The 25304-nt window shown below is 43.2% G+C and overlaps 2 protein-coding genes across 4 annotated transcripts in view; one reads left to right on the top strand and one right to left on the bottom strand.

Annotated features, from left to right (window-relative positions):
• snap91a (synaptosome associated protein 91a) overlaps window positions 1-10870 on the top strand; it is a 41721-nt gene extending 30851 nt beyond the window's left edge. Inside the window, exons 17-28 of one of the 3 annotated variants that reach the window (XM_064342384.1) lie at window positions 313-396; window positions 655-723; window positions 1260-1343; window positions 1990-2058; window positions 2244-2408; window positions 4231-4365; window positions 7078-7102; window positions 7444-7537; window positions 7889-7975; window positions 8069-8161; window positions 8379-8479; window positions 9195-10870. In XM_064342384.1, coding sequence (XP_064198454.1) covers window positions 313-396; window positions 655-723; window positions 1260-1343; window positions 1990-2058; window positions 2244-2408; window positions 4231-4365; window positions 7078-7102; window positions 7444-7537; window positions 7889-7975; window positions 8069-8161; window positions 8379-8471 — 998 coding nt within the window. In that variant the 3' untranslated portion in view covers window positions 8472-8479; window positions 9195-10870. Of the gene's footprint in view, window positions 1-312; window positions 397-654; window positions 724-1259; window positions 1344-1923; window positions 2059-2243; window positions 2409-4215; window positions 4366-7077; window positions 7103-7443; window positions 7538-7888; window positions 7976-8068; window positions 8162-8378; window positions 8480-9194 lie in introns of those variants that run through there. The other 2 variants (XM_064342376.1, XM_064342392.1) reach the window with 2 other exon arrangements.
• A 456-nt stretch (window positions 10871-11326) lies between these two features.
• Window positions 11327-21602, bottom strand: prss35 (serine protease 35). The gene is made up of 2 exons (XM_064342412.1): window positions 20952-21602; window positions 11327-13952 (listed from the first exon to the last, which is right to left on the bottom strand). Exon 2 carries the CDS (start codon window positions 13931-13933, stop codon window positions 12611-12613), a length of 1323 nt encoding a protein of 440 aa, XP_064198482.1. The 5' UTR covers window positions 13934-13952; window positions 20952-21602; the 3' UTR covers window positions 11327-12610.
• Window positions 21603-25304: the final 3702 nt, after the last annotated feature.

Below are 25304 nucleotides of genomic sequence, written 5' to 3'. Positions count from 1 at the left end.
GTGGAGGCTGATGTAAAAGGTTTTGGGGGGGAAGGCATGGAATGGGATGGATGGTTTCCAGTGACACCACAGCATGTTGTTTCACCAGCGCCCCCTAGCTTTCGTCCCTTCCATGTGCCTTGAAGGGATCAGGTGCTGCCCCATCTGAGACATTTTTTTCTTTTTTACAATGATTGTTCAACCAGCTTTTTATTTTCAAGTCTTATTCTTAAAATGACTTAAGATGGTTTTTTACAGAGATTGTTTGCTCATTTACTCCATTTGGCCCATGTGCACTGATTGTACACTGAATGTGTGTGTCCTTGTTTGTAGATTTATTTGATTCAATGCCTGAGCAAAGCTCCTCCGCAGCATCCAAAGCAGACGCTACCCATAGCGTAGACCTGTTTGGGGCAGGTACCAGAGTTTATTACCTTATTTCCCTCTCCCATGTTTATGGGTGGCTGATTTCTGTCCTTTTTCCATCTGTCAGCTCTTCTGACCATGTCTTGCGTTTGTCCTCATGGTGGCTTGTGACTTGTGGCATGCCCCCCCACGCAGTGACGTCAGTCAGAGAAGTGCTGCTTTCTCTCTCTTTCTCCTTCTCTTTGTTTCTTCTGTTTCTCTTTTTCTTACAATTCTGTGGTCTCACTTAACTCTCCTCCTCTCTGGAAGATCTCCCTGCGACCTCACGAGGGTCTTCTCCTTTACCTGAAGCCAATGTGACTGCTGATCTCCTTTCTGGTGAGTTCTCTGTTCCTTTCACCCTATTTGTCACATCCTGTTTTCCTGCTGACTGCTGCCCCCTGGTGTTAAGTAGTGCAAGGGTGTCTCACTCACTTTCTGTCACTTCCTTCAGTTTATGATGAAAACTCTGTGTTGAGACCCCAGCTCTGTGCATTACTCTATTGCCTACTTATACTGTAGCCTAAAGATTTAAGTAATTTTGTGGCCAGTATGAAATTTGTTTTTATAGGCCTAGATGCCTGTATAGCATAGAAGAGCTTTCAGTATAACAATAAATGGCCCTCACAGCCCCTTGCTTCCATGGCAATGGTGACCGCCATACACGCTTCTATGGCAACAGTAGCCATAACAGCACTGCTTGCCTCCTGGATTTTAAGTTACTTATAGTGGCAGTTCTGCTGGATCTAATGCACACCAAAGACAGATTAGAATGGTCATGTGTACTTTTATGTATTATGTGGTTTAATTTTTGTGTTTCCATATGTGTGTGTGTGTGTGTGTTCTGCGCTCACTCTGTCTCTCTCCTGAACCAGATGCGTTCTCCGCACCAGTGGCCCCGCCTGCACCTGCATCTCCTGTTAAAGCAGATGCCGGAGGTGTGCTGGACCTGTTTGGGGGTGTGTACCACCATCCCACAGTGCTGGGTCATAATGTGGGAGTGGTAATTAGGGAACGATTTGGAAAAATGCACAATTCTCCCCTCTAGATAATAAATAACATCAGTGGTGGAAAGTGAAACTTTTGTTCCTTCCCTTCTTAATGTCCTGTGTGTCTCTGCACTCTCCTAGTGGCCAGTCTGCAACGTCTGCATGTCCCTTTACATCAAGATATTATGAACCACTTTTATACTTTATACCACTAACCAACATTATTTTGGTATTCTGCATAATTTCAAGCCAGCAAACTAATTGGTTGTACTTTCATATACCCAGAGAGAATTATTTACGTGATTGGTTGTACCCATAGACATCAGGGGGATTCCTGCATGTGACTTGTTCTTGGTGTAGACCTTTGCTATTCAAAGACTTTAGCCAGTGAGTCAAGATCAGTGAACAGAGATCTGCAACTATCACCAGAATCAGGTGTGTATATGTGTGTGAGTGACCGAGAGGGGGGAATAGTGTCATGCATCATGCGCATGTGTGAGTGAGTGCTCTGTGTGGGTGTAGATGGTAATCTGGTACTCTGTCTCCTCAGTCTGGAGGTAAAAGCTGAATTCTTCTCTGCCCTCATGCTGCATTGTGGATGGACTCGGTCCCACAGACACATTCGGCAGTCCTGTAGAGTCCCAGCCTGCCGCACCTGGAGTGCCTGCTGCTGACCTGCTGGGAGGTAAACCCCTTAATCATCAACACCAGAAATATATCAGCGTGTACCCACGTCTGAAGTATAGAAGAATACATGTGCCATGTTGTTCCAGATTGATAGGAGTTTATGTAAATTTTGTAGGTCTGAGGTAAGTTATAAAAGCGGGTAAATGTGGCAGGCTTGCTTGATTGACGACTGTCCTCCCGCAGGGTTGATGACCCCCAGCCCAGCTCTCGCTCCAGCCGCCACCCCGACCCCGGCCCCGGTGCCAGCGCAGAATAACCTCCTGGAGTCTGGGCTCGATGCGGCCTTCTGCTCGCCCCCAGCTCCGGCCTCGGCCCCCGCAGCCCCGTCCACTGGCTTCGATGCCTCAGGTAGGACGCCTAATGCTGAGTGCCCCTGAGGCTGGAATAGCCTCACTTCTTTAGCACTGGGGGAAGGGGGGGCATAGCTCAGATTTGTATTTCAATAATATGGATTATTGGTTGAAGCTGGTCGTTGGAAACAATGCAAATATGTCTGAATGGGCTGATTTAGTGCCTCGTTGATGAATTGAATTGCGAGTCCTGTTTGAATTAAGCTCCTGTCCTTTTTTAGGGCAGGGCCTTCCTAATTGTGATGCTAGCACTGCTATCAGAGCGAGTGGAGTCATTTCTCCATCTTGGTTTGTTTGCATTTTATTCAGTGATAGAGATATCACTATTGTTGGAAATCCTTAGAGCCTTCCTTTAGGTGCTGTCCCTGACCTACCAATTTAACAAGTACATTACATTTATTTTTTAAAACTGGCATGTAATCTTTAGATTTTTTCAACACAATGTCAATTTTCACAGTGTTTTTGTTTTCTTCTGGTTGTAAATTATTGTGCATTTCCACAATTAATTTTGTGTATCTCCACAATTTTATGGAATATTTTTGTTGCTTTTCGCTAAGTGTTTGTAAGAATTTAGTATGAACAGTATTTACAAATACTGTTCAAGCAAACAGTTTATTACAGTACATTAGAGACCAAGTAACACATTTGATAGAGGCACACTGATTACATATTTAGTGGAATGTCGGGCAGTGTCAGTGTGTTTTCACAGCGAATAGTGTGATTGGCAGCGCGGGGTTGAGTTGGTATGTTGTGCTGGGCCTGTGTTAATGAGTCAGCGCTGAACGCTGGCATGGCGCTGGCATGGCGCTGGCAGAGTCTGTGTTCCGTGTGCATGTCCTGAACACTGCTTTGTTAACCTCTCTGTGTTCAGCATGGCTGGCGCTCCCTAAGCTTGCTCACTCTCTCCATGTTATGCAACTGAAGGTCTACAACTGCTGCTGAAGGCTTAAGTCCTTAACACTGCCTTCTCTCTATCTGTCTGCCTGTCTCTCTCTCTTTATTTCTTGTAAACTTGTCTTGCTATATCGCTCTACGCCTTTCATGTATCCCTACTTCTTTCTCTATACCTCACGCTTTTTCCTTATCCTTCCCTTTCTCTCTTTTCCTCGCACCCTCTGCTGGGTCATTGCTTGCTTCCACTGTGTGATTGGTGAGTTCTGGCGTTCTCACGAAAACAAATTTCGCCCACAATGGTTTGCAGCATGAGCTGTGTTGACCGGCCAAGTCTCCCCATTATCAGGAAGTTTGAATTCTCAGTGAATGCTTTTCTTTCTGCATTTGTTGAATTATATGTCAATAAGACTGCATTTATCCAATATGCCTCGACAAACAACCATATAGTGAATCATTTATTACCTCCACCAAGGAGGTTACGTAATGACGTCCGTCCCTCTGTCTGTCCATCCATCCATCTGTTAGTCCATCCATGACAGACAGAAAAGTAATGGCTGGATTGCCATGAAATTTACTGTACACATTCATGTTCCCAAGAGGAAGAAACCTATTGATTTTGGTGACCCCATGGCCTTTCCTCTAGCACCGCCATCGGGCCAGATTAGTATGGTACTGTATTATTATTGCAGTATATTAAAACCGTGTACAGTAATTGCTGTCCTCCCAATTGGAGCTGCCTGTCTGCATGCCAGCGTGCTCTTTCCCAGAGTGGCGGTTTCTGTTGTTGTTGAAGTGCTGTTGTCAAAGTGCTCTCCCTCAGTGGTCCCTGCTTATAATTCAGGAAGAAGTGTAATGGAGGCGTTGTATGTGCTGATCCCCTCCTCCTCTCCTTTCCCTCTTTCTCTCTGAAGTGTTTGATGGATTAGGGGACCTACTCATGCCTGCCGTGGCCCCCCAGGGACCTCCGGTAGTCCCCATGGCTGGGGGCGGGGCTGCAGGGGCTCCACCTACAAAGGCAATAGGAGGCGACCTGGACTCATCTCTAGCAAGCCTGGTTGGAAGTATGTATTGATCTGGATAAGATGGATATGCTTTAGGATAGGAAGCATGTTTTGATTAGATTAGGAAGCATGTATTGATCAGAATAAAATTATATTTTGATTAAGGTGATATGTTTAGTGGACTTCATAGATGTGAATTAGGATGTGGAAGTCCACTGCAGAGTATGACATCACTCAGTGGGTTAATGAGATCTCTTGCTGTTGCAAACCCTAACTCCATTATAGGGATGTATCCGAATCTGAATATTGTATTCGGGAAAGCACAAATAATGCGATGGAAACAGATATTTCTTCTACCCGGAGTTGCTCGTTATTATTCGGATTCAGGGGAAAAAAGTCAGCTCCATGTCGAGTTCTCATAGCCTCTAACGTTACACGTGCAGAGAGCGAGAGTATCTGGAACTCCTGCACATAGCAGCTGACTCGTGACGGCGAACCTATCATAAAGCTAGCTGGCATTCAAAACCCGTTTCAGAGTGTCTTAGAAAGACGTTATGTCTACACTGCTTGACCACACCATTTAAAAAGAAAGACAGTGCTAGGGAGATGAATTTGATTGACTTATGGTTTCATGCAGTTTTATTAAATAATGTAATGACAAAAAATGTATGGTATAGCCTTCATGGTATAAACTAATTGTATGGTATAAAATGAGAAGGAACTGTTTTTTTCTTGATGGAATCGTTGTTTTCATAGAATTAACAACCAGAGGTTTTTGCTTAACAACGGTGCAAATAGAACTACCAACCAGAGTTTTTTGCGTAACAACAGTCCAAATAGAATTACCAACCAGAGTTTTGCTTGACAACGGTAAAATAATATGCCCAAACGGCCGCGGAAAACTATTTCACTTTCAGCTGATTTAGTCGATAAAAATCAATAAACTAACCGTCTATAGTCATTGTTGGTAACCCGTTGTATAAGTGGAATAAACCCCTCCGGGCTGTCCCGTTATTGGAAAATAATGTGTGTTGGTTTAAAGTTACATTAGCATAGTTGTATAATTTACAATAACGGGACAGCCCGTCGTGTTTATTCCTTACATAACACTTTTAACAAATAACGTTAACAAATCACTGCAAGCGATGACATTCCGTTTTTATCAACATTAGACATTACTACACCGTCCAAAATGTAGAGCCAGGGCAAGATGACCAGAGTTGCACGGAAAGGTAGCCTGCATGTAACTGTCGTGAATGTCAAACATTGTGAGGTAATGCAAAAGCATTGCCAGGGAACACGAAAGTAGCTCCAAAAAAAAAAAAATCCCCACCATGACCCTTAGGGGGCTCCGTATTTTTTTCATCCAGTCCAGGTTTTTTCTTCTAGTCCAGTTTTTGTTTTCTTCCAGTCCAGGTTTTTTTCCCTTCCAGTCCAGTTTTTTTCTTCCAGTCCAGGTTTTTTTTCTTTTTTCAGTCCAGTTTTTTTCTTCCAGTCCAGGTTATTTTTTCTTCCAGTCCAGTTTTTTTTCTTCCGGTCCAGGTTTTTTTTTCTTCCAGTCCAGTTTTGTTTTCTTCCACTCCAGGTTTTTTTTTTCTTCCAGTCCAGTTTTTTTTCTTCCAGTCCAGGTTTTTTTTTCTTCCAGTCCAGGTTTTTTTTCACTTCCAGTTCAGGTTTTTTTTCTTCTAGTCCAGGTTTTTTTTTCTTCCAGTCCAGTTTTTTTTTCTTCCAGTCCAGGTTTTTATTTTAATTTTTTTATTTATTTATTTTTTACCTCGCAACAAGTTATTTCTCAGTAAAGGGACACCTCGGCCTTTTAACAGTTCTAAAATCAATGCGGTACAAAATCCAGCATTTTAAAGCAGTTTAAGGGCCTCGAGGCACCACCGTCAAAAACGATGATTTTGGTTCCATATGTCGGTTTTGATTTTTTTGTTTTTTTGCTTCTATAACATCTATAGTTTCATAAAATGAACTAAGGTAAAAAAAAATGTTATAAATCGTTAATGTAGATGATAATATAACACCATCGTCAAGTACACAAAGCATAAAATGAGCTTATGATAGCATGTCCCCCAGTTAAGGGGGGGGGGGGGGGTGGTTCAGACAGTTCATAAAACTTAGTTTGGTTAAAAATAGAAAGAGAGAGAGAGAGATGAAAAGTATAGTATGAGGATGTGGAAATATATTTCATAATTAATGATATGCCAATATTAAATCAATTTGATGCTTTGAAGGCACAACAATTGCATTGCCAATGAATATTAGGGGAAAATACAACATTTGCCTGATTTAACATGACTTCCGGTATAAACCGCGCCCACTTTTGGTATTCTATCCGAATACAGATACACAGACAGATAATTTGTTGGTTGAACAGATACAGATACAGATAATAACATCTCTGCACACCCCTACTCCATTACATAAACATATATTCATTAGAAGTGGAAGTACTGTATGTTTTGGTAAGTTTGAAAGCATGTATAGATTAGATGCATTGATTTGATTGAGATCCATTACATAAACATATATTCATTAGAAGTGGAAGTTCTGTATGCATTGGTAAGTTTGAAAGCATGCATCGATTGGTTGCATTGATTTGATTGAGATGTCAATATTGGTCCAGGTAGGAAGTAGACAGTGATCAGATTGGAACATAATTGAATCCGTGTACTTCTTGTGTGTACCTTCTGGCACCATCTGGAGTTTTTGTTAGCATAGCTGGGCTTGAGGCTGAAGCTCATTAACCTGGCTCTGTTTCCTCTTCAGATCTGGGCATGGGAAATCAGAAGAAGTAAGTGCTCTGTCTACCTCCTTTCATTATTTTCTTGTCTGTCTGTTTGTGTGTGTGTGTGTGTGTGTGTGTGTGTGTGTGTGTGTGTGTGTGTGTGTGTGTGTGTGTGTGTGTGTGTGTGTGTGAACTAGCTGCATTTGTACCGCATTTGTACCACATTTGTATGATTGACAGATGTTTTATAAGATGGTAGTAATTAAATGATTGATTAAGGATGGATGCATTGCGAGCTTTCAGTGATTTACTGATTGATAAATTGATTGATTTATTTATTGATTGGTTAATGGATTGATTGCTTTATTGATTGATTTACTGATTGACGAATGCGTGTTTTTTTATAGGGACTTGCAGTGGAATGAGAAGAAGCTGACAGGAGGGGCCAGCTGGCAACCGCAGGTCGCCCCCACCAGCTGGGGTGCACCCGGCTCACAGATGGTAGGTACTACCCCTGGCAGCATGGGTGGGCATGACAGTGCAGGCTGCAGAGTTTGGGTGGGGCCCAGAGTTTGGGTAGACAAGGTGTTACGGTATGCAGGGTCTAGAATTTTGATGAGCACGCTGTAGGGTGTAGGGATATGGAAGTGAGCAGGCTGTGTGTAGCTCTGTTAAACACTGAATGCATTAGTTCATTATTAGTTTATATGCATGTACCTGTGACCAGTGTAATGTACAATTCTCATGTCTGTTTGAGATCATGCTGTCTCCCTGTGGGAAATGTATGTGCTGCTCTTGGTGATGTACAGACTTTGACTGGTAATGTTCTGCCCCTCCCCCCTCCTCCACCAGCCTGGCTCCTCCCCTGTGGCTCCAGGGGCCACACCCCCAGCTGGGGCCATGCCCCCTCCCATGGGGGCACAGCCAGGATTCGGCATGGTAAGAGACCCCTCTGCCTCTCTCAATCTGTGGTGCCGTGTAAATCCCTGTGTCTCACCTCCGCCCCCCCCCCCCCCATCATCCCCCAAACAGCCCCCAGTGGGTGGAACTGGAGCTCCCATGATGCCTCAGATGTTCCCCCAGCCAATGATGAGACCACAGTTCCCAGGAGCACCAGGAGCGCCGGTAAACACAGCCCCTGCTGTGCTCATACTGCATCACAAACACACACAACACAAGCTCTCCCCTGTGCGCATGCACACACACACATACATACACATGCACATACACACACACATACACGCACACACATACTACACATGCACACATACCCACGCGTGCATACACACGCAGTCGCAGTGTCCAGATGGGTGACTGTCTCTCTGTTCCTCTGCTTTCTCAGCTTTCCCCAGGACCTGGCGCTGCTCTCCAGAGCCCTAAAAAGCCTCCCACCAAGGACCCCCTGGCAGATCTCAACATAAAGGACTTCTTATAAACCCCCAGGTATGTCTGCAGCCTTCACAGACATTTTAGTGTTGTTCTGATCAGTTATAGGGGACCCAGAGGCAAGTTTACACTGAAATCCTAAGCAATTTACTAAATCCGTTACTCGGTGTGTCCAAATTACTATACCCGAATGTTTCAACATGAGGACATGGGGTTACAGTCGTGCTACACACTGATTTCTGGGAGTGCTTCATCAGAAATACGAACCAAATGGGCTGCTGGGTAGATCATCTGATTAAGACTGTGTCCCAGTGTATGGCTGCAGCCCAAGGCCTGGTATAGACTGCTGAGTGTGCCAGTGTCCACTGTAGTTGTAAGCCCTGCAAAGTGACACCTGGCTGGCTGTCACATCACCCAAAGTGGGAGGACTCCAGCTGGAGGATAGACTGCTTCTCTCTGTGCTCCATTGATGCCTCTGGTCAATCAGATGTGAGCAGTTTATCTGTGCGAATTGCACAGGAAGTGCACTTCATGGTACGGTGACTGTACAGCTTCATCTGGTGGACTGCCTGGAAAAACATAGCAGCTGGCAGAATGCCCTTCAGAGGAGAGCATTGAGCATCAGGAGAGTCTTGAATTGGCAGAGATCACTTTAATGATGAGATAGCCCTACACATATATCTTTTTTGAAGAAAAAGAAAAAAAACGTGTCTCCAGTTAAAGAAAGCTGTCTCTTTTTTCCCTCTCTCTCAGACTCATTGTCTTTCTCCAGTTGCTCTGGACCACACCCCGACCCCCCAGCCAATAACAGCACCCCTGGAAGCATCTGCATGGTGTCCTGCTTAACCTCCAAGGACACCAGGAGATCCCAGCAAGATAATGGAACCTACATCCCCACCTTCACCCCTGCCCAACCCTTACATGCTCCACTTGGTCTTAATAGCACAGTGTGCAGCCCTGAAGAGTCTGCTTATCTCTATGTTCTCCTTTCTCGAAAACTAAACTGAAAAGTGACAAAAAAAAAAAAAAACTCAAATGGAAAAAAATGGTGTACTTTGATCCTCCCTTTTTCATTGTGGGCATTTGAGTTGAATGATGGGTGTGTGTGTGTGTGTGTTGATGCCTTTTTTGCGCTTTAGCTCCGCCCCCTTTCAGGGTGACGGGCGGGTGGCCGTCCTGTAGTGACTGGTGTTTGTGTCGTTTGTGGCGGAAGGTTTTTGATGTACATAAATCTCCCAAAATCCCAGGATTTCCTCTCTACTCTGTATGTCTGCTCCAGAAATTGATGTGAATCTGATATCAAACTATAAGTCATGTGACATTACTTATTGCTAGTCATAAATCTTAACTTGTTTCGGAAAACAAATATATATATATTATATATATAAATATATAATGTGCAGGATTCTGAAACCTACAACACCCTCCAGTGTTTTTCTTTCATTTAGGTTTTTTTTTAATTCTTTATTTTGCGGTTTCAAATTTTTCACATTTCTCTTTCAATGCTAAAGGTTATTTATATTTTCATGAATTTCTTTGTTGAATAATTGTCAAATAAAGCAGCCATATGCATTTCAGGACATTTTATCTGCACGTTAACTTATTCATCCTTTTTTTCTTATTTGAGAGAAAAAAGTTATATTTTTAGTTTTTATTGTAGATATAGAAATTAAATGTTTTTAAAGTGAAAACAATGAATCGCTAACAGTTAACTGTCCCAGGATGAGATCACAAGGCAATATTGCATAAGAACTCAAATCAAAGGCCAGACACATTTTTTTGTCCCAATTAACCAATTAACACAGCATTCACAGTAGTCCGAGCTAAACAGAGGGTTGGGTCTCACCATTCTGTTTCACATGAACTATTCACTGTCCACGTCAGTGAATTCTTGTGTTTTGACTCATAGTGGTAGTGTTTTATTACCAGACCCTGGTCAGTACTTGTAGTGTTATTTTTGTATTGCTGTAGAAACAAACTTACAAAAAGTCTGACACCTAACCTGCCCATGGGGGTGTCCCAAGTCCCATCCCTCTCCCTTCTTCTCCTAGTAAATGTGCACATGGTGTTTTCTGTTGCTCCCTCTCATGGTAAACAGTGGTATTGTAGGTGGCAGCACAAATGAAGGGTCTCTGTGCACCCAGAAGAGGTCACTGTTGATCAGTGTTACTTTGTGTCTCTGTAGGCAGGTCTGTGGGCCAGTGGGAGGGGCCTGACTGTAGACTCTGTACTCTCCCTGATATACTGGGTACTCTGTGTGTTGTATCATTCCAAGTGGCTGTATCGACAACTGTTGTGAAAATGATGGGTAGAAAAAGAAAAAAACTTTAATTTTTTTGTTAAAGATGGATTCTGTTTGGTTTTTTGATTGACGACCTCCCCCCCGTCGCTCCCCCAGTGCATGTAATTCCTCTTGAGATGCAATAAAGACATTGACTTAAAGAAAAATCAGTCTGCTTCTTTGTCTGCTTCTGGCTATGAGGCAAAACTGGGGATATATACTGTCCTGCAAGGCAAGGCACAGACATGGTCTCGTCCCAAGTTGGGACCAATGTTCTCGGAAAAGGATTCATTGAAAAATTCACCTGGTAAGGGAAGGAATATTTTTACTGTCTATAGATGATAATACAAACATCAAAGCTTGATATGTGTACTTCTCTGTTTCATAAAAGTTTGATTCGTTCCTGGTGATATAGTAGTGAAGAGGTTCTGTTTATTATAAAAATACTTGTGGCCACAATAGGAATAGGACTCTTAACGCCTGTGAATTCCCTTTGGTACATAAGCAGACATGCATGCACATACATGCACTCACACACGCACACCCACAACATGCTTATTTTAATTATGATATGAAATGTAGTACCTGGTATCAGATGTTTAGACATTGTTACATAAAATGAATGGAATTCCAAATGTATTTATTGAACAATCAAAATTAATTTTACAAAAGATGATTCAATTAAACCAATCAAAAAAATCAAACATCAAAATATCAAATTTTGTAGCTAATCAAAATCTTTTCAAAAATTGTTTTTGAAATTATACAAGTGATGTATAATGCAACTTTGACCCTCATTTATTGATTTTAAATTAAAATAATGTTATAGTTATCAAACTAAAAAAAAACGTCAACTTAGACAATGATACAGTACTAAGCAAACAATATATTCTGATAGATTTTGCAAACAAGTCTTTACAATTTCAAATTAAATTAGCACCAAGGATCTCCCTCCTCATATTGAGCACCAATATGTGTATGTGCATTGACAGTGACAAGACTTCACTGCACTGAAGGTTAATACAGAGAAGAAGAAAAGTAGAGAAAAAATAAACATATCATAATCAACAGGATTCCTTCAGGAACCACTTAGCATTTAGTAATCTCAGGGTAATATTTTGACAAAAGGTAGAAACATATAGGGATTTATAAGGAATTATTCTGAGACACAAGTATAAACTCAACCCAAGTATAAAATATATATATAAACCCTTGTTCTTTCAGAATCTCCAAAGAACATAATACCAAAGTGTTTATTTCTCAGAAAAAGTTTTTTTTCTGGGTCATACAAAAAAGTAGAAAACTGTTTATTGTATTCCAAGGTCAAGACTTCTACAGCTGAGCCAAACACAAGAACCCCCAAATTCATAAAGTAACACTGATTATATCAATCTGCTACACCTAAACAACAGATACACTTTCTACAAATGCTTATAACCCCAACAGACACACAAATTAGTTCTGGACTAATTCTATTTCTCAGACTTCGTCTTGAAATATTTTATATTTAATAATACCGCTTTTAATGAAATATTCGCTCAATAATTAAATAAATTAAAAAGACAAAAGGAAAACTGAAAAGCCATAGAGTTTCTTTAGTTTCTTTGCATTTTTTCTGTTGATGATTCCCTATAACTTATGTGGTCTTGCAGGGACGTGGGTTTGAAGACTGCTGGGTGCCTGTGAAGTATTGCAGGTGCGTTGCAAGGCGTGTGGGGGTGTTAGCACTGTAGATGTGGGGGGGCTCTGAAGACTGTGGGTTTGAGGGATGTGGGAATGTGGAGTGATTGCTGCAGTTTTGAGTGCAGGGAGTGGGGTCTGGGTATTGTAGGGAGTCATCAGTGGCAGGTGAACATGGGAGGTAAACCGTTTGGTGGAGAAGAGTCAGTCTGGGCTCCAGATGGGCCTTAGGCATCACGGCACTCGCTGGAGTCCCCGTGCATCCAGAAGCAGATCTGAGCGTACTTGGCGGGTGTGATCCTCACCGCCACATTGTAATCCTGCTGCGCCCCGTTGACGTCCACCCAGTGGTGGCCCGAGAAGACGCCGATGATCTTTCTCTTCCACTTCCTCTTCCCCGGCTCCTTCAGCCGCACATAGACGCCCGAGCCGCTGGAGCCGGGCTGGGCGTCGCAGTACTGGTACAGCAGGTCTCCGGACTCCTCCGACACCGAGCAGAAGCGGTAGACCAGCTGGCCGGGCCGGTCGTCGTCGAAGCCAGAGAAGTGGATCCGGCCGGCGGGGACCTTGCGGACGGACGGGATGACGCCCAGGTCCATGTGCCGCTGCCGGTGCGCCCGCTTCAGCTCCAGCAGGGCATAGTCGTAGTCCACGGCGACCTCGTCGGAAACGCCCCTGAACCAGCCTTTGGGGACCTGCGTCTGTTTCACCCGCGTCCAGCGGAACGAGGGCTGCTTGGGCTCTGCGCTGCGTCGGCTTCGGTTCTTCCTCCCTCTCCGCCTTTCCCCCTTCCCCCTGCCTTTGCTCTTCTCCTCCCCCTCTCCCTCCCCCTTTCCCCCACCCGTGCCCTTTTCCTCACCCTCTCCTTCCACCTTTCCCCCGCCGTTGCCCTTCTCCTCCCCCTCTTCCTCCCCCTTCCGCCGGCCCTTCCTTCCACCCCCCCTCCCCTTGCCCCCCTTCCTGCGTTTGGAGCGCAGCTTCAGAAGCCCCACCCGCAGCCTCTTCACGCCTTTCACGTAGTCCTGGCCGTCGTGGATGCAGTGGGCGGCGGTCAGCACGTGCTTGGGCGACACCAGGATCCCGGAGCAGCCCGTGGAGACCTTGACGGTGGTGGAGAAGGGGTAGTTGGTGGAGAAGTGCTTGTCGGCAATGGTGAAGCGGCTGTCCGTGCCGTACACCTCCCTCCTGTGTCGGCGGAGGAGGCGGGCCGAGGAGTTCTGCGCCACCGCCGCCTCCTCCACGTCTCGCAGGGAGACCTCGGTGAGCGTGCGCGTTCCGTTCTCGTACACCGTCTCGTAGGACAGCAGGTTCTCCAGGTCGGCCACGCTGGGGCGGGGCAGCCTGCTCTGGCATTCGATCCCGCAGGTGCCCCGAAGCTCTCGCTGGGTCTCGGCTGTGAAGCCGGGGCTGCTCAGGCGCACCGTGCGCTTGTCCCGCACCAACGGGACCTTCCTCTGTGGCCAGGTGTACTCATCATCCTCCGCGACCGCTCCCACAGCCACGCCCAGCACCGTTAGTGACAGCAGGAGACACAGGGGTGCGAGGCCCATTGCACAGCTGTGAGACAGTCTGACACACAGAGGACAGAACGTTAGCGAGCCTCATCTTGCTCTATACACATTACAGTACCTGCGATGGGAAAACGAGGCTTTACGGAACCCACAAATACTGTATGAGGAGCTATCATACAGACTGAATTTGATTGAATCTAATCTAATGGTGATTCACAGATTACTGACACACGATTGCTGTAAAATCTGTGAATAAAGGCTGGTAAACGGTCTTTTGACGCTATGTGAGATGGCAGTACTACAACTGAGAACCACAAAAAAATTGGTAAAATGACTTCGAGAATTAAAGGCAAATACAAACTACTCAGCTCTAAAATAACATATGGTTATACATACCTGAATTCTACTCAGAGAAATACGTCGCATATGAAAAACACATAAAGCAGCTTGTCTGCTGAAGCACTTAAGAATGAAACTACACAGTCACACACCTCCACCGTAATAAAAAGTATAAAAAAAGAAACACACTAGTCTGACTGATGGGGTTGAGTTGAGTTATAGAGGTTTCACCAGATGGGAGTACACTACTCCAATACACCAGCAGAAATTATACTTCATCAGACTATCCAAATGGGGGAAAAGGGATGAAAAATCATTAAAAATGACAAAAGTCAGCACCTAGCAGATAAAAAAAAATATCACACTGTCAATGAACTCTCATAAGTTGAAGCAAGCTCAGTGAGATATTTAGCACTAATAAAATCCAAATAATTAAAAAACAGCAATAAATATCCACCTATTGATCATAATGACTGTCATCTCCATCAATAACGTTTCTGGAGGGTTTTTTCCTAGCATTTTTTATATATAATACTTTTACTCATGTTTCAAGGAAAATGTTTCTTTTTATTGTTACATTTCTCAGTTCTCTTCTGTAACATCTCTGTTACTGTCTCTGACCCATGGACCAAGGCTTTTGCTAGAGTTCATGCTGATTACACTGTCTGGAGCCAGCCAATTTGTGCAGGTGCAAAATAGGAACTCGCAATGACCAATTCACAAAAATTGATACATTAAAAAATCTTTTTTAATTTTGCAATGGGGCACAGTTAACTACCCAGTGACTACCTCCTGACTTTTATACAGCCGGCTTGCTATTATGTAGCCCAATATAATTAAAACTCAGTAGTAACATTCGAAAGTTACCTTTACTGGCAGTACTGTCAGAGAAAATGGTATACAGGTACCTTCTAGCTAGACCATTTGTTCAATATTAATGTCTCTTCTGAGCAAACATTAATGTAGCAGGTTAGTTGAATGAAAACTGAAATAGAGGGGCTACAGACCTATATTAATGCTGACAGCCAGTCATGCCTATGCATAATGTGACCATCTGTCCCAGATTCTGTGGGATAGTCCCACATTTTGACCTTTGGTCCCACGACCGGCAACTACAGACAAAATGCTCCACATTTTCTATAAAATAAAAATCATTACAAATATTGAAACCATCATGTAAAAATGGCTACATCATGTAAAAATCATTCTGTCGTCATGGTTAACTCTTTTATGAGTAAGCCTAAGGCCATACATGTACAGTATGTATGCTCTGAATAAGGTATTCCCCAGACAGTAGGCGAGGCTATGGCAGTAGAAACATGTACAGCAGGCTCTCAATGGTCTAACGATTGCTAAAACATTCAAGCTGTTCCAAATTTTAACATTCCAACAAGATAGAACTTCCACACAGCCTAGACCTACTTCATAAACATGCAGGTTAGGGAAAATATGCAGGGAGTCAGTCCACTGTGTCAAAATAAGCCTGGCGGGGTGGAAAGAACCTGATGAGGACAGTAGGTCCGGGCCACGTTTTAGGGAATGTTAAAATGTGTCTACCAATATTTTTGATTAATCTGAATGATTAACATGAACCATTTTTGACTTTCTATAGGCCAAATTATCCAGCCAAAAATAAATGGGTTGAGGAGGCTGGAACTAGGGACAGGTGAGAGGGTGAGCACTAAGTGACAAAAATTGTGACTCAAACTGTGACGGCCGTCCCACCAGCCCAGACATTCTTCTTTTTTTGCGCAATTTAAAGCAAATGTGCTAACATTGGCTTGTCAGCTAAACGTAACCCACCTAGCTTAGCAAACTGGCTGACTCAGGGGTCAGGCTGGCTCAGGGGTGCGCTATACGTTGATCACGACCAACCAGTCAATTGCAGAAGCCATGCTCATAGGTCACGTCATTTTAAAAAATGCATCATTTAAAATCCTAAGACTCCCATGTTCATTCCTCTTCCCAATGGCTTCTGCCTGACAGACAGGTAGGCCTACACACACTTCATTAGCATGCAATGTGACCAATCTGCTGCTGAGAACATGATATAGATATTGTGCACTCAAACTTCTGTGGTATAGTTACATATATGTCATGTCATCACAGTAACATGATAACTTGGCCAATGCATATGGCACAGAGCAGTCATGGTGGTGACACAACAAATCTGGGAGGGAATTTTGCTTTCAATACCTGGCAAATTACATTACATTACATTACAGGCATTTGGCAGACGCTCTTGTCCAGAGCGACGTACAACAAAGTGTATAACCATAACCAGGAACAAGTATGACGAGAGAGAGAAATACCGGTCCTAGTGCAGGGAACAACCGCATAGTTAAACTTGGACCCTGTAGGTTAAACTGATTAGCACTAACACAAACGAGAACAGCAACAACGCAGAGAGAAATACCGGTCCAAGTGCAGGGAACAACCGCATAGTTAAACTTGGACCCTGAAGGTTAAACTGATTAGCACTAACACAAACGAGAACAGCAACAACGCAGTCTATGGAAAAATACAAGCAGTAATTAAGACAGGTGCATTAACGAAGTCACCTACGAAACAGCTACCTAGTTACAACCCTAAACTTACGGTAATTTAAGAGAGTACAGGGAGGTATTACAAATAATGGTGTAAATCTAAAGCTGGGATTTTTTTTCCCAGCTTTAGATTTAGGATACTGGTCTAATGATTTAAAGTTAATTCCAATGCAGGTTTCTATACAATCTGGCTTATATTATTATGTGATAGTAAAAAAAAAAAAAAACTTTGCCAATGCATTTTTAACAGTAGTTCCCATAGGGCAGGAAGACATGGGGGCGACATAGCTCAGGAGGTAAGACCGATTGTCTGGCAGTCGGAGGGTTGCCGGTTCAAACCCCGCCCTGGGCGTGTAGAAGTGTCCTTGAGCAAGACACCTAACCCCTAACTGCTCTGGCGAATGAGAGGCATCAATTGTAAAGCGCTTTGGATAAAAGCGCTATATAAATGCAGTCCATTTAAGACATCTTGATAGAAGAACAGAATTTGATGCACAAGCTACCCAACCTTGAGTAACTAGCAGCGCAAGGTGACCACCTAAAAGTAACGCTACTAAAAGGTTCAAATCAGACCACCTCTGCATCACTTTTCGTCTCCTTGTATCTGATGTTGTTATTGGCTGATATAGCTAAATGTCCATTGGGATAATTATTTCTGCGGGCCTGGAGTATTTGTGATGATGTAATCAGCAAGAAAAAGAAGAAGAAAAAATACACAATCCCTTAAGTTTGGGGCTTTATTGTGTGGACGTGTGAAGTTCTTTGTGAATTCTGTCTGTCTACATGAGGTCAGAAGGTACAGAAGTTATTGTTCTTTAGGGCTGAGAATCATGGTTATTTCTGTAGGGAACCCTGAAAAGTGCAAAACTCTCAGTGCTGTATAGATATGGGGTATGCAAACCCGCCAAAGCATAACTTGATTTACAGAATCACTTTGCAGTAGTCTACTCAGCATATTGCTATTGGCAACAAAGTGCATCTCCCTCTCCTGATCATGTTGAATCATCTCACTGTATGCCACATAACGTAGCGCAAAGCTGGCTGCAACTTTGTATTATGTTTTCATTGCTGTTTGACAGAAAAAGGACTAGAAAAACAAAATATTTGGTGAGTAACAAACACCCAATTTTAAATATGCTTACAACTTGGCAAAACTAGGCTAATTAATCTAGGTTTCAGTAACCAACTTTACATAGCCTACACTTGTATTGTGCCTGGCTGCCTATCGATAGCTTGCTTCAGATGTGAGGGTTCAGTGCTCGTAAATTTGGTGGGGAGAAATGCAAGGAAAGGCAGGCATTGTAGCCTACTTTAGCTAGACAGCGTGGAAAATACATAAAACACTTATGGAATACGTATACTACACATTTGACTTGCCAGTTAAAGGGTTCCAAACGCCCCTTCAATGCATAAGTAACTTGCACTTGAATGATTTTTTGACCCAGTAGTTTGTCACTATCTCATTTCTAGGAGGGCCACTTATACTTTTACTTGCATGGGCCATTAAGGCAACAATTACTTGAGAAGGCTATAGTGAGTGCACTACCCACCTCTGTGTACGTATCCTTTACATGCAATACTGGAATGTGTTAGTGGATTGGGGAGCAGTTTTGGAATCCATCTGTGGCTGGGTGAAGGATGGTGGGAAAGACAGTGTTGGAGTCCATCTGAGTGTGAAGAGTTTTGGGGGTGTCTGTCTGCTTTTTTTCCTCCTGCTGTATGCCACATTCTTTTGCCCTGCCTCTAAAATCTGCAGACATGCTTGACATCACATAAGAAGCACCCAATCAACTCCAATCAAAGCTGCAGCACACTGAGGGCCTGATTAGCTAAGAACTTTAGCATGTCCAAACCCTTTAGCACACACAAAACCAACAACGTGACCAATCACTGGTTTTGTTATTCGTTTTGTGTGTGCTAAAATGTTTTGCACATGCTAAAGGTCTTCATAAATCAGTCCCATAGTGTGCTCAGAACAGCAGTGCATGAGTGCAGTAACTGAACACTCTACAACTGATCCCATGTTACTGTTTTATTAGTCACTTCATTATAACACAAAAACGTTTGTCAACACTAGGTACCCTGCCCAAGGCACACAGAAAGAGATAAAATGTGTAATTCTGGTAACTGAGGGCATGAATTCAGTGGTCAGTTTTCAGGAGGGGAAAAATAAACGTGTAAAAAAACCTTCCACGATACCCTAAGCTCTTCCTGTTTGCATTCCATATTTCCCGTGGTGGTGCAGTATAACGTCTGCCCTGGGAGCCGGCACCACAAAGGAGGATTTCGATTACTGGCCCACAACCTACAAGCACACCACACAACCCCCCACCCCTCCAACAGCCCGTCCATCAACAGTTGCTACACAGCGACAAGAAACTCCATCTCCCAGTGACTCTGGTGACTCACAGAAAAAGCAGACTCTCCTTTGAAAAACTGTCGCCTGCAGAGGCCGACATTTAGTCGCCAATCTATCGGCTTTCCATCGAAGGTGCCGCAATAACCGCGTCTCGGCTCCATGCAGATGCAAGCGCTAAAGCGCTCTGACAGATGTTCATCCAGGCCCGGAACTCGCCAGCTCCCTCGCTCCCCCTTGCCCTGTCGGAAACGATCATTCTGAATTCCTGTCTCCATTCCGAATGCCCCCATCACCCCTCAAAAAACAGCGGGCGCAATGGGAGGGAGCCTTTCTGATGAAAAATGCACTGATTCGGCAGGTGGGTTATCACCAAAGACACACAGGGGATCATCGCCGCAGACCCAATTACATTTCTTGGCGGAAACGCGACTGGATGCTTCATGTCATAGACATACTATGGCACAACATCAGGGTCTGTCATTATGCATCTCCTTTCTATCTAAGGTTTACACCTGCCTCAACCAAGATTACACCGTACACCATATTCTAACGACTCATTACAATATGTTTCATGAGGAAATTACGGAAACTCAGTATTATTTTTTAAATGCAATGGGTTAAATAAATTGACATTCGTTTCTGTCCTGTATGACAAAATCTCCTGATGTGGAAAATCCCCTAAATCTGCAGAATCCTGGCTCTCAATCTTTTTTCAACGGCCATTACGAGTGAACTCTGTACGTTTTTTAATGGAAACAATATATTAACTGCCACAGTAAATCTCTGTAAAATAATGTATTTTCCATTGCAATATAATCTCCCCAGCGCCGTGGCCTTTTTCCACTCTAGCCCGAAGCCGTTCGAATCCCACAAGCCAGCACTTTCAGTACACTTTAGTGTGGTGCCGGAGGATGGCGCTAGTGGTTAATTTTCGGTCTCAAATTATAAAGCCTATCATTAAGAAGCTGGCAGCATCAAGTAGCCTACTGTATTGAATTGAATTTTGCAGCAACCTGCTCTTGACTCCTTTCTGCGCTGCAGCGATCTGATACATTTGCCCGAGAAAAACACGATACAGAAGTGCACGCGTTTGTGCACTGCCCAAACAACTTAAGTGTTTTGTTGTATATTAGCCTATATAATGTCGATACATCGATAGCATTGATGAACTGTGATTTGAATCATTTGTTAAAAAATAATAGCCGAATTTAAATCAGAAAAGACGTAGCCTACTCTGAGTCCTAAAATGTATTTTCTTCAACCAAACTGTGTCTATCCTAGACCTGAAACATGGTGAATTTAAGATATATCACATTATTAGATTTTATTCAGTCACATTATTTGCGTTTAATCAATGTCAAAATGGCACAATTAATAACTTTATAAGTAGGCTATGCATGTGTTAATTAACACGCAGGCTATTGTGTTAAAGTGATTTTGGGCATAGTGCTTTCAAAAACGTATTTGCAAAGGCATAATTTCGTGACATTTTTATGTAAAACTTGTAAAACATAAAAGGTCTTAAAAGTCACTGATTTAAACAAACCCATCAACTGCCAATCAAACTTTATATGAAATGATAGGACAACTGAGAGAGGTATATGCATTATCACATTAACCAGGAAAATCAAAATAATAGTAGCCTAATAAAAAAAGTGAACAACAAGCACACACCTATGAATACGTGGAACAACTCAAACACAAATTGACCTTTATCACACCCGATAAGAGATGTAACATAGCCCATATTCGGGATGCATGGACCAAATTTATTAATCAATACGGTCTGTATGTATGTAGTAAAACACCATACCTGCTAGCATTCGATAGGTGGATATGACAAGTCCGCAAAGTTGTGTTTGTTTATTGAACTACAGTCCCGTTTCTGAAAGACACTTTTTTATTCCACAATCTTCTTGTCAATATGTGAAAGTCCGCTTCTCTTCATAGCCTTTGCATCAAAGATGTGGGGAGAAATCACAGCCAAGCCCCCAGCTTTCCGTAGGCACTTCATTTGATGCTTGTGGAAAAAAGGACTGAAAGCTTCTCTTGCGACAAAGAGGTTCTCGTAGGGGAGGGACCAAGTAGCACGGAGGGACCGGTCTGAATGAACTTAATAAACATAACGGCACTGTGAATTAAGAGGTTTCGCTCATTAAACCGTAAAATTCAGAATGAATATAAATCTTATTTCAGCCCCTTTCCACTTTCCCACTCGAAGAGCTGTCATTCATATTGAATGCGAATTCGTTCCAGACCATCGACAATAGTCCGCCGGAGCTCTTGTCGTCACGTGTCCAAGCATCCACATCTGTTGCACTTGTCTGTCTCTATCATGGAACAACACAAACGGGCGCTGAGAGCCGTGTATGCATACCCACTCACAGGCACATAGCTGCACACTTAATACGCATGAACAAGTCATGAATAACTAAGCTTTCGCACAAAGGCTGGCGAAGGAACTCGCCTTCCCTTTTTATGAGCCTAGGGTCGTCACGTTGCATGAAGCCTACTGGCGCTTTGTCTCCTGTCCCTAAAGGCAATTTCTGTTAGTAACTGGCCATCGCCACCGCAAGCGTTCCTCAAGCAGATTTTGGGTCCGCGGCGTCGTGAAAGCAGTCACTTAAACACGAGACCCGCATCAAAGCAGACCATGACAAATACCAAAAAGTTACCTTAAAGGTTAATTTTAAATGTATAGAGAGTTAAGGAATATGTGTCCTTACCCTGACTACCACTTAACACTGATTCAAACTGCATGTTGAAACGTCTAATGTTGCGTGTCATATGTGGTGTATGTGTGTGGGTGTGTGTGTGCACACCCGTGTGTGTGTATGTCTATCTGTGTCTGTGTGTTTGCGTGTCACTGTTCATGTCAGATTGTGTGGGATTTAGTGGATGCAGTCCAGGGAAAACAACAGATTCTGGCAGAAGGAAAGGAGCAATGGCATTGAAGCACTAATGACTAAAACAAGAAAAAAAAAGTGGAAAGAATGTGTGTGATGCTGGGTTCATGAGAAAGCAAAAATGAAATGCAAGTCTGGCACTGAACACCGCTGCAGCAGCTGGGTCTACGATACACAAACCAGGCTGTGCTCAGCAACCTTGTGGGAGAAAGCACCCTGGAGTGTCAGCCCACAGTCTTTTGTGTCAGAAGATGCACTGGTTTGAGAAGTTTTTGACACACTGTACGTATTCTCAGTGAATTGTGTGCATTGTCCATGAGGGGCCTTCTGGAGAGAGCCCTTTGCATAGTGCATGAAAAAAAGTATTTTATGTGTATGTGAAGATATGGAGGAGGTTGGAACTCTGCCTGTCTATGGTGGGCGGAGTCATTTGTGTTTCCCTTTTTACCTATCGATAGTGGGTGGGGTCATACACTACATTTCCAAAAGTATTTGGACACCTGAATATCACATCCAGCTGTACTTGTTGAACATCTCATTCCAAAACCATGGGCATTAATATGGAGTTAGACCCCCCTTTGCTGCTGTAACAGCCTCCACTCTTCTGGAAAGGCTTTCCAGTAGATTTTGGAGCATTCCTTCTGGGATCTGGGAAACCAGGACAAAAACACATGGTGGGGCGGCATTTAGTTTCTATGGCCCTAGGCTTTGGAACACCCTACCTGAGGATCTGAGGACAGCTCAAACAGTTGACATTTAAAAATGAAGACTAAAACATACCTATTTAGCCTTGCCTTTACCTAGGAACATTTTTTATTTTATCACTTTTTATTTCTTACATTTACTCATACTCTTCCTACTTTATTTTATTTTTTTATTCTATTTAATTTAATTTTTTTTTGTGAAGTGCATTGCATTTCAAAACCTTGTACGAAATGTGCTATATAAATGAAGTTTGATTTGATTTTTATTTGATTTGCTTCCATTCAGCCACAAGAGCATTAGTGAGGTTGGGCACTGATGTTGGGCGCAGTGCCTGGCACGCAGTCGGCATTCCAGTTCATCCCAAAGGTGTTTGATGGGGTAGAGGTCAGGGCTCTGTGCAGACCAGTCAAGTTCTTCCCCACAAACTCAGTAAACCATTTCTTTATGGACCTTGCTTTGTGCACGGGGGCATTGTAATACTGAAACAGGAAAGGGCCTTCCCCAAACTGTTGCCACTAAGTTGGAAGTTCACAATTTTCTAGAATGTCACTGTATGCTGTAGCAGTAAGTTTTCCCTTCACTGGAATTAAGGGGCTGAGCCCAAACCATTAAAAACAGCCCAGACCATTATTCCTCCTCCACCAAACTTTACAGTTGGCTCTATTCAGGCCAGTACAGTTGACACTATGCATTCTGTCAAACAGAGACTCATCCATCAGACTGCAAGATAGTGAAGCGTGATTCATCACTTCAGAAAATTCATTTCCACTGCTCCAGAGTCCAATGGCGGTGTGCTTTATACCACTCCAGCTGACTCTTGGCATTATGCATGGTGATCTTAGGCTTATGTATGGCTGCTCATCCATGGAAACCCATTTCACGAAGTCTTGACAGTTATTGTGCTCACTTAGAGGTAGTTTGGAACTCTATAGTGAGGATTGCAACTGAGGACAGATGATTTTATGTGTTACACGCTTCAGCACTGGGCAGTCCTGTTCTATGAGGTTGTGTGGCCTACTGCTTCATGGCTGAGCTTGCTCCTATACATTTCCACTTCAATAACAGCACTTACAGTTGACTGGGGAAGCTCTAGCAGGGCAGAAATTTTACAAATTGACTTGTTGGAAAGGTGGCATTCTATGAATGTACCATGTTGAAAGTCACCAAGCTCGTCAGAACAACCCTGTTATGTTCTGTGTAAGGACCCAAACGCAGACCAGGGAAATCCAAAAAACGTTGTCTTTGTTCAGTCCAAGTTCAAAGCCAGGTAAATCAGAGAGAGGACGGTACAAAATCAAGTTTCCAAAAGAATAGTGGTAAACAGGCAAAAAATCAAAAACCAGGAGATCAGATAGGCAAAGGTACAAAGGAACAGGCAAAAGAAGTCAAAACAAAGCTAAGGTCAAACCAGAAAGCAATCAAACAAAAGGGGCAGGCAAACTCGAAGTCGTATGGAAAGGGCGTCTCAGGAATCTCAATAAACAAAGGCTTACAAATCATCGGCACAGTGAATATGATCAACGTTCTGACAGGGAGCTGGTGGAAAAGACTGACATTTATACACTGGGGAAGGTAACAATCAAGGAGGGGTTACGTGAGTGAGGGTGGAGTAACAAACAACATCCAGGTGAAGAACATTAGGATAACTAATTAAATGACAGGGGACTGACAAAACGCGGACTGGAATCACATAGACAACAATGATAACAGACGGCCTGGGTTTAGCAGGTAAAACACGTGCAGAGAGAGAGAGGTGCAGTTAGAGCAAGAGACAGGTGCAGGCAATTGCAGAACTCAGCGTTAGAGCAGGCTAGAAAGAAAAGGGGCGGAGCTACAGCGCAGCATGGAAAAGGGGAGACTGGTTAATGTATTAGTAAAGTGATCTAAACTATCAAAAACCCAAAACTAGTGTTTGTAGTCCATTAGTAATATTCACATGTTAGTATATTAATGAGGTTAGTACTTTACAATCTATAAGTTAGTAAGGATTAGTAGAAATAGATATAAGCAGTAAGTAAGTAAAACGAGACTGGAAAGAAGGAGGGAAACCACAAAAACCCGGAACCACCCGAATAGTGAAATCACGCAAATACAGGGGAGTGAAGCAGCTCAGGGAACACAGACACGGAGACGGCACTGGGGAGACAAGTGACCGGAAGAACGAAAACACTGGGACGGAGGATGTGAAAAACAATAAACCCACAGAAACACAAAACAAACACTAACAGCAAACAGATACCAAAACAGACTACAACAAACCCATTTTACTAACAGTGTTAGTCAATGGAGATTGCATGTCCGTATGCTTGATTTTATGCACCTGTTAGCAATTGGTGTGGCTGAAGTAACCAAACACACTAATTTGAATGGGTGTCCACATACTTTTGGAAATGTAGTGTAGGTGAGACACATAATAAGCTCATTTGTCCCTCTGATTGTCAGTCATGTTTTTCGGTGACACAGTGGTAGCATGATTTTAGTGTTTTACCTGAAAATGTAATTGCTGTGGTGCAGCGAAGGTGGTCTTGTATTGGTGTCACCATTGTAAGCTTACA

Source organism: Anguilla rostrata, chromosome 1 (genome assembly GCF_018555375.3).
Source record: "Anguilla rostrata isolate EN2019 chromosome 1, ASM1855537v3, whole genome shotgun sequence".
NCBI classification, from domain to species: domain Eukaryota; kingdom Metazoa; phylum Chordata; class Actinopteri; order Anguilliformes; family Anguillidae; genus Anguilla; species Anguilla rostrata.
Note: the sequence above shows the minus strand (reverse complement) of the source record. Positions and strands in the feature narration are given on the sequence as shown.

Bases quoted from the DNA above. Each gene is read 5' to 3' on its own strand.
- prss35 (XM_064342412.1), bottom strand. From the start codon at position 13,933: ATGGGCCTCGCACCCCTGTGTCTCCTGCTGTCACTAACGGTGCTGGGC.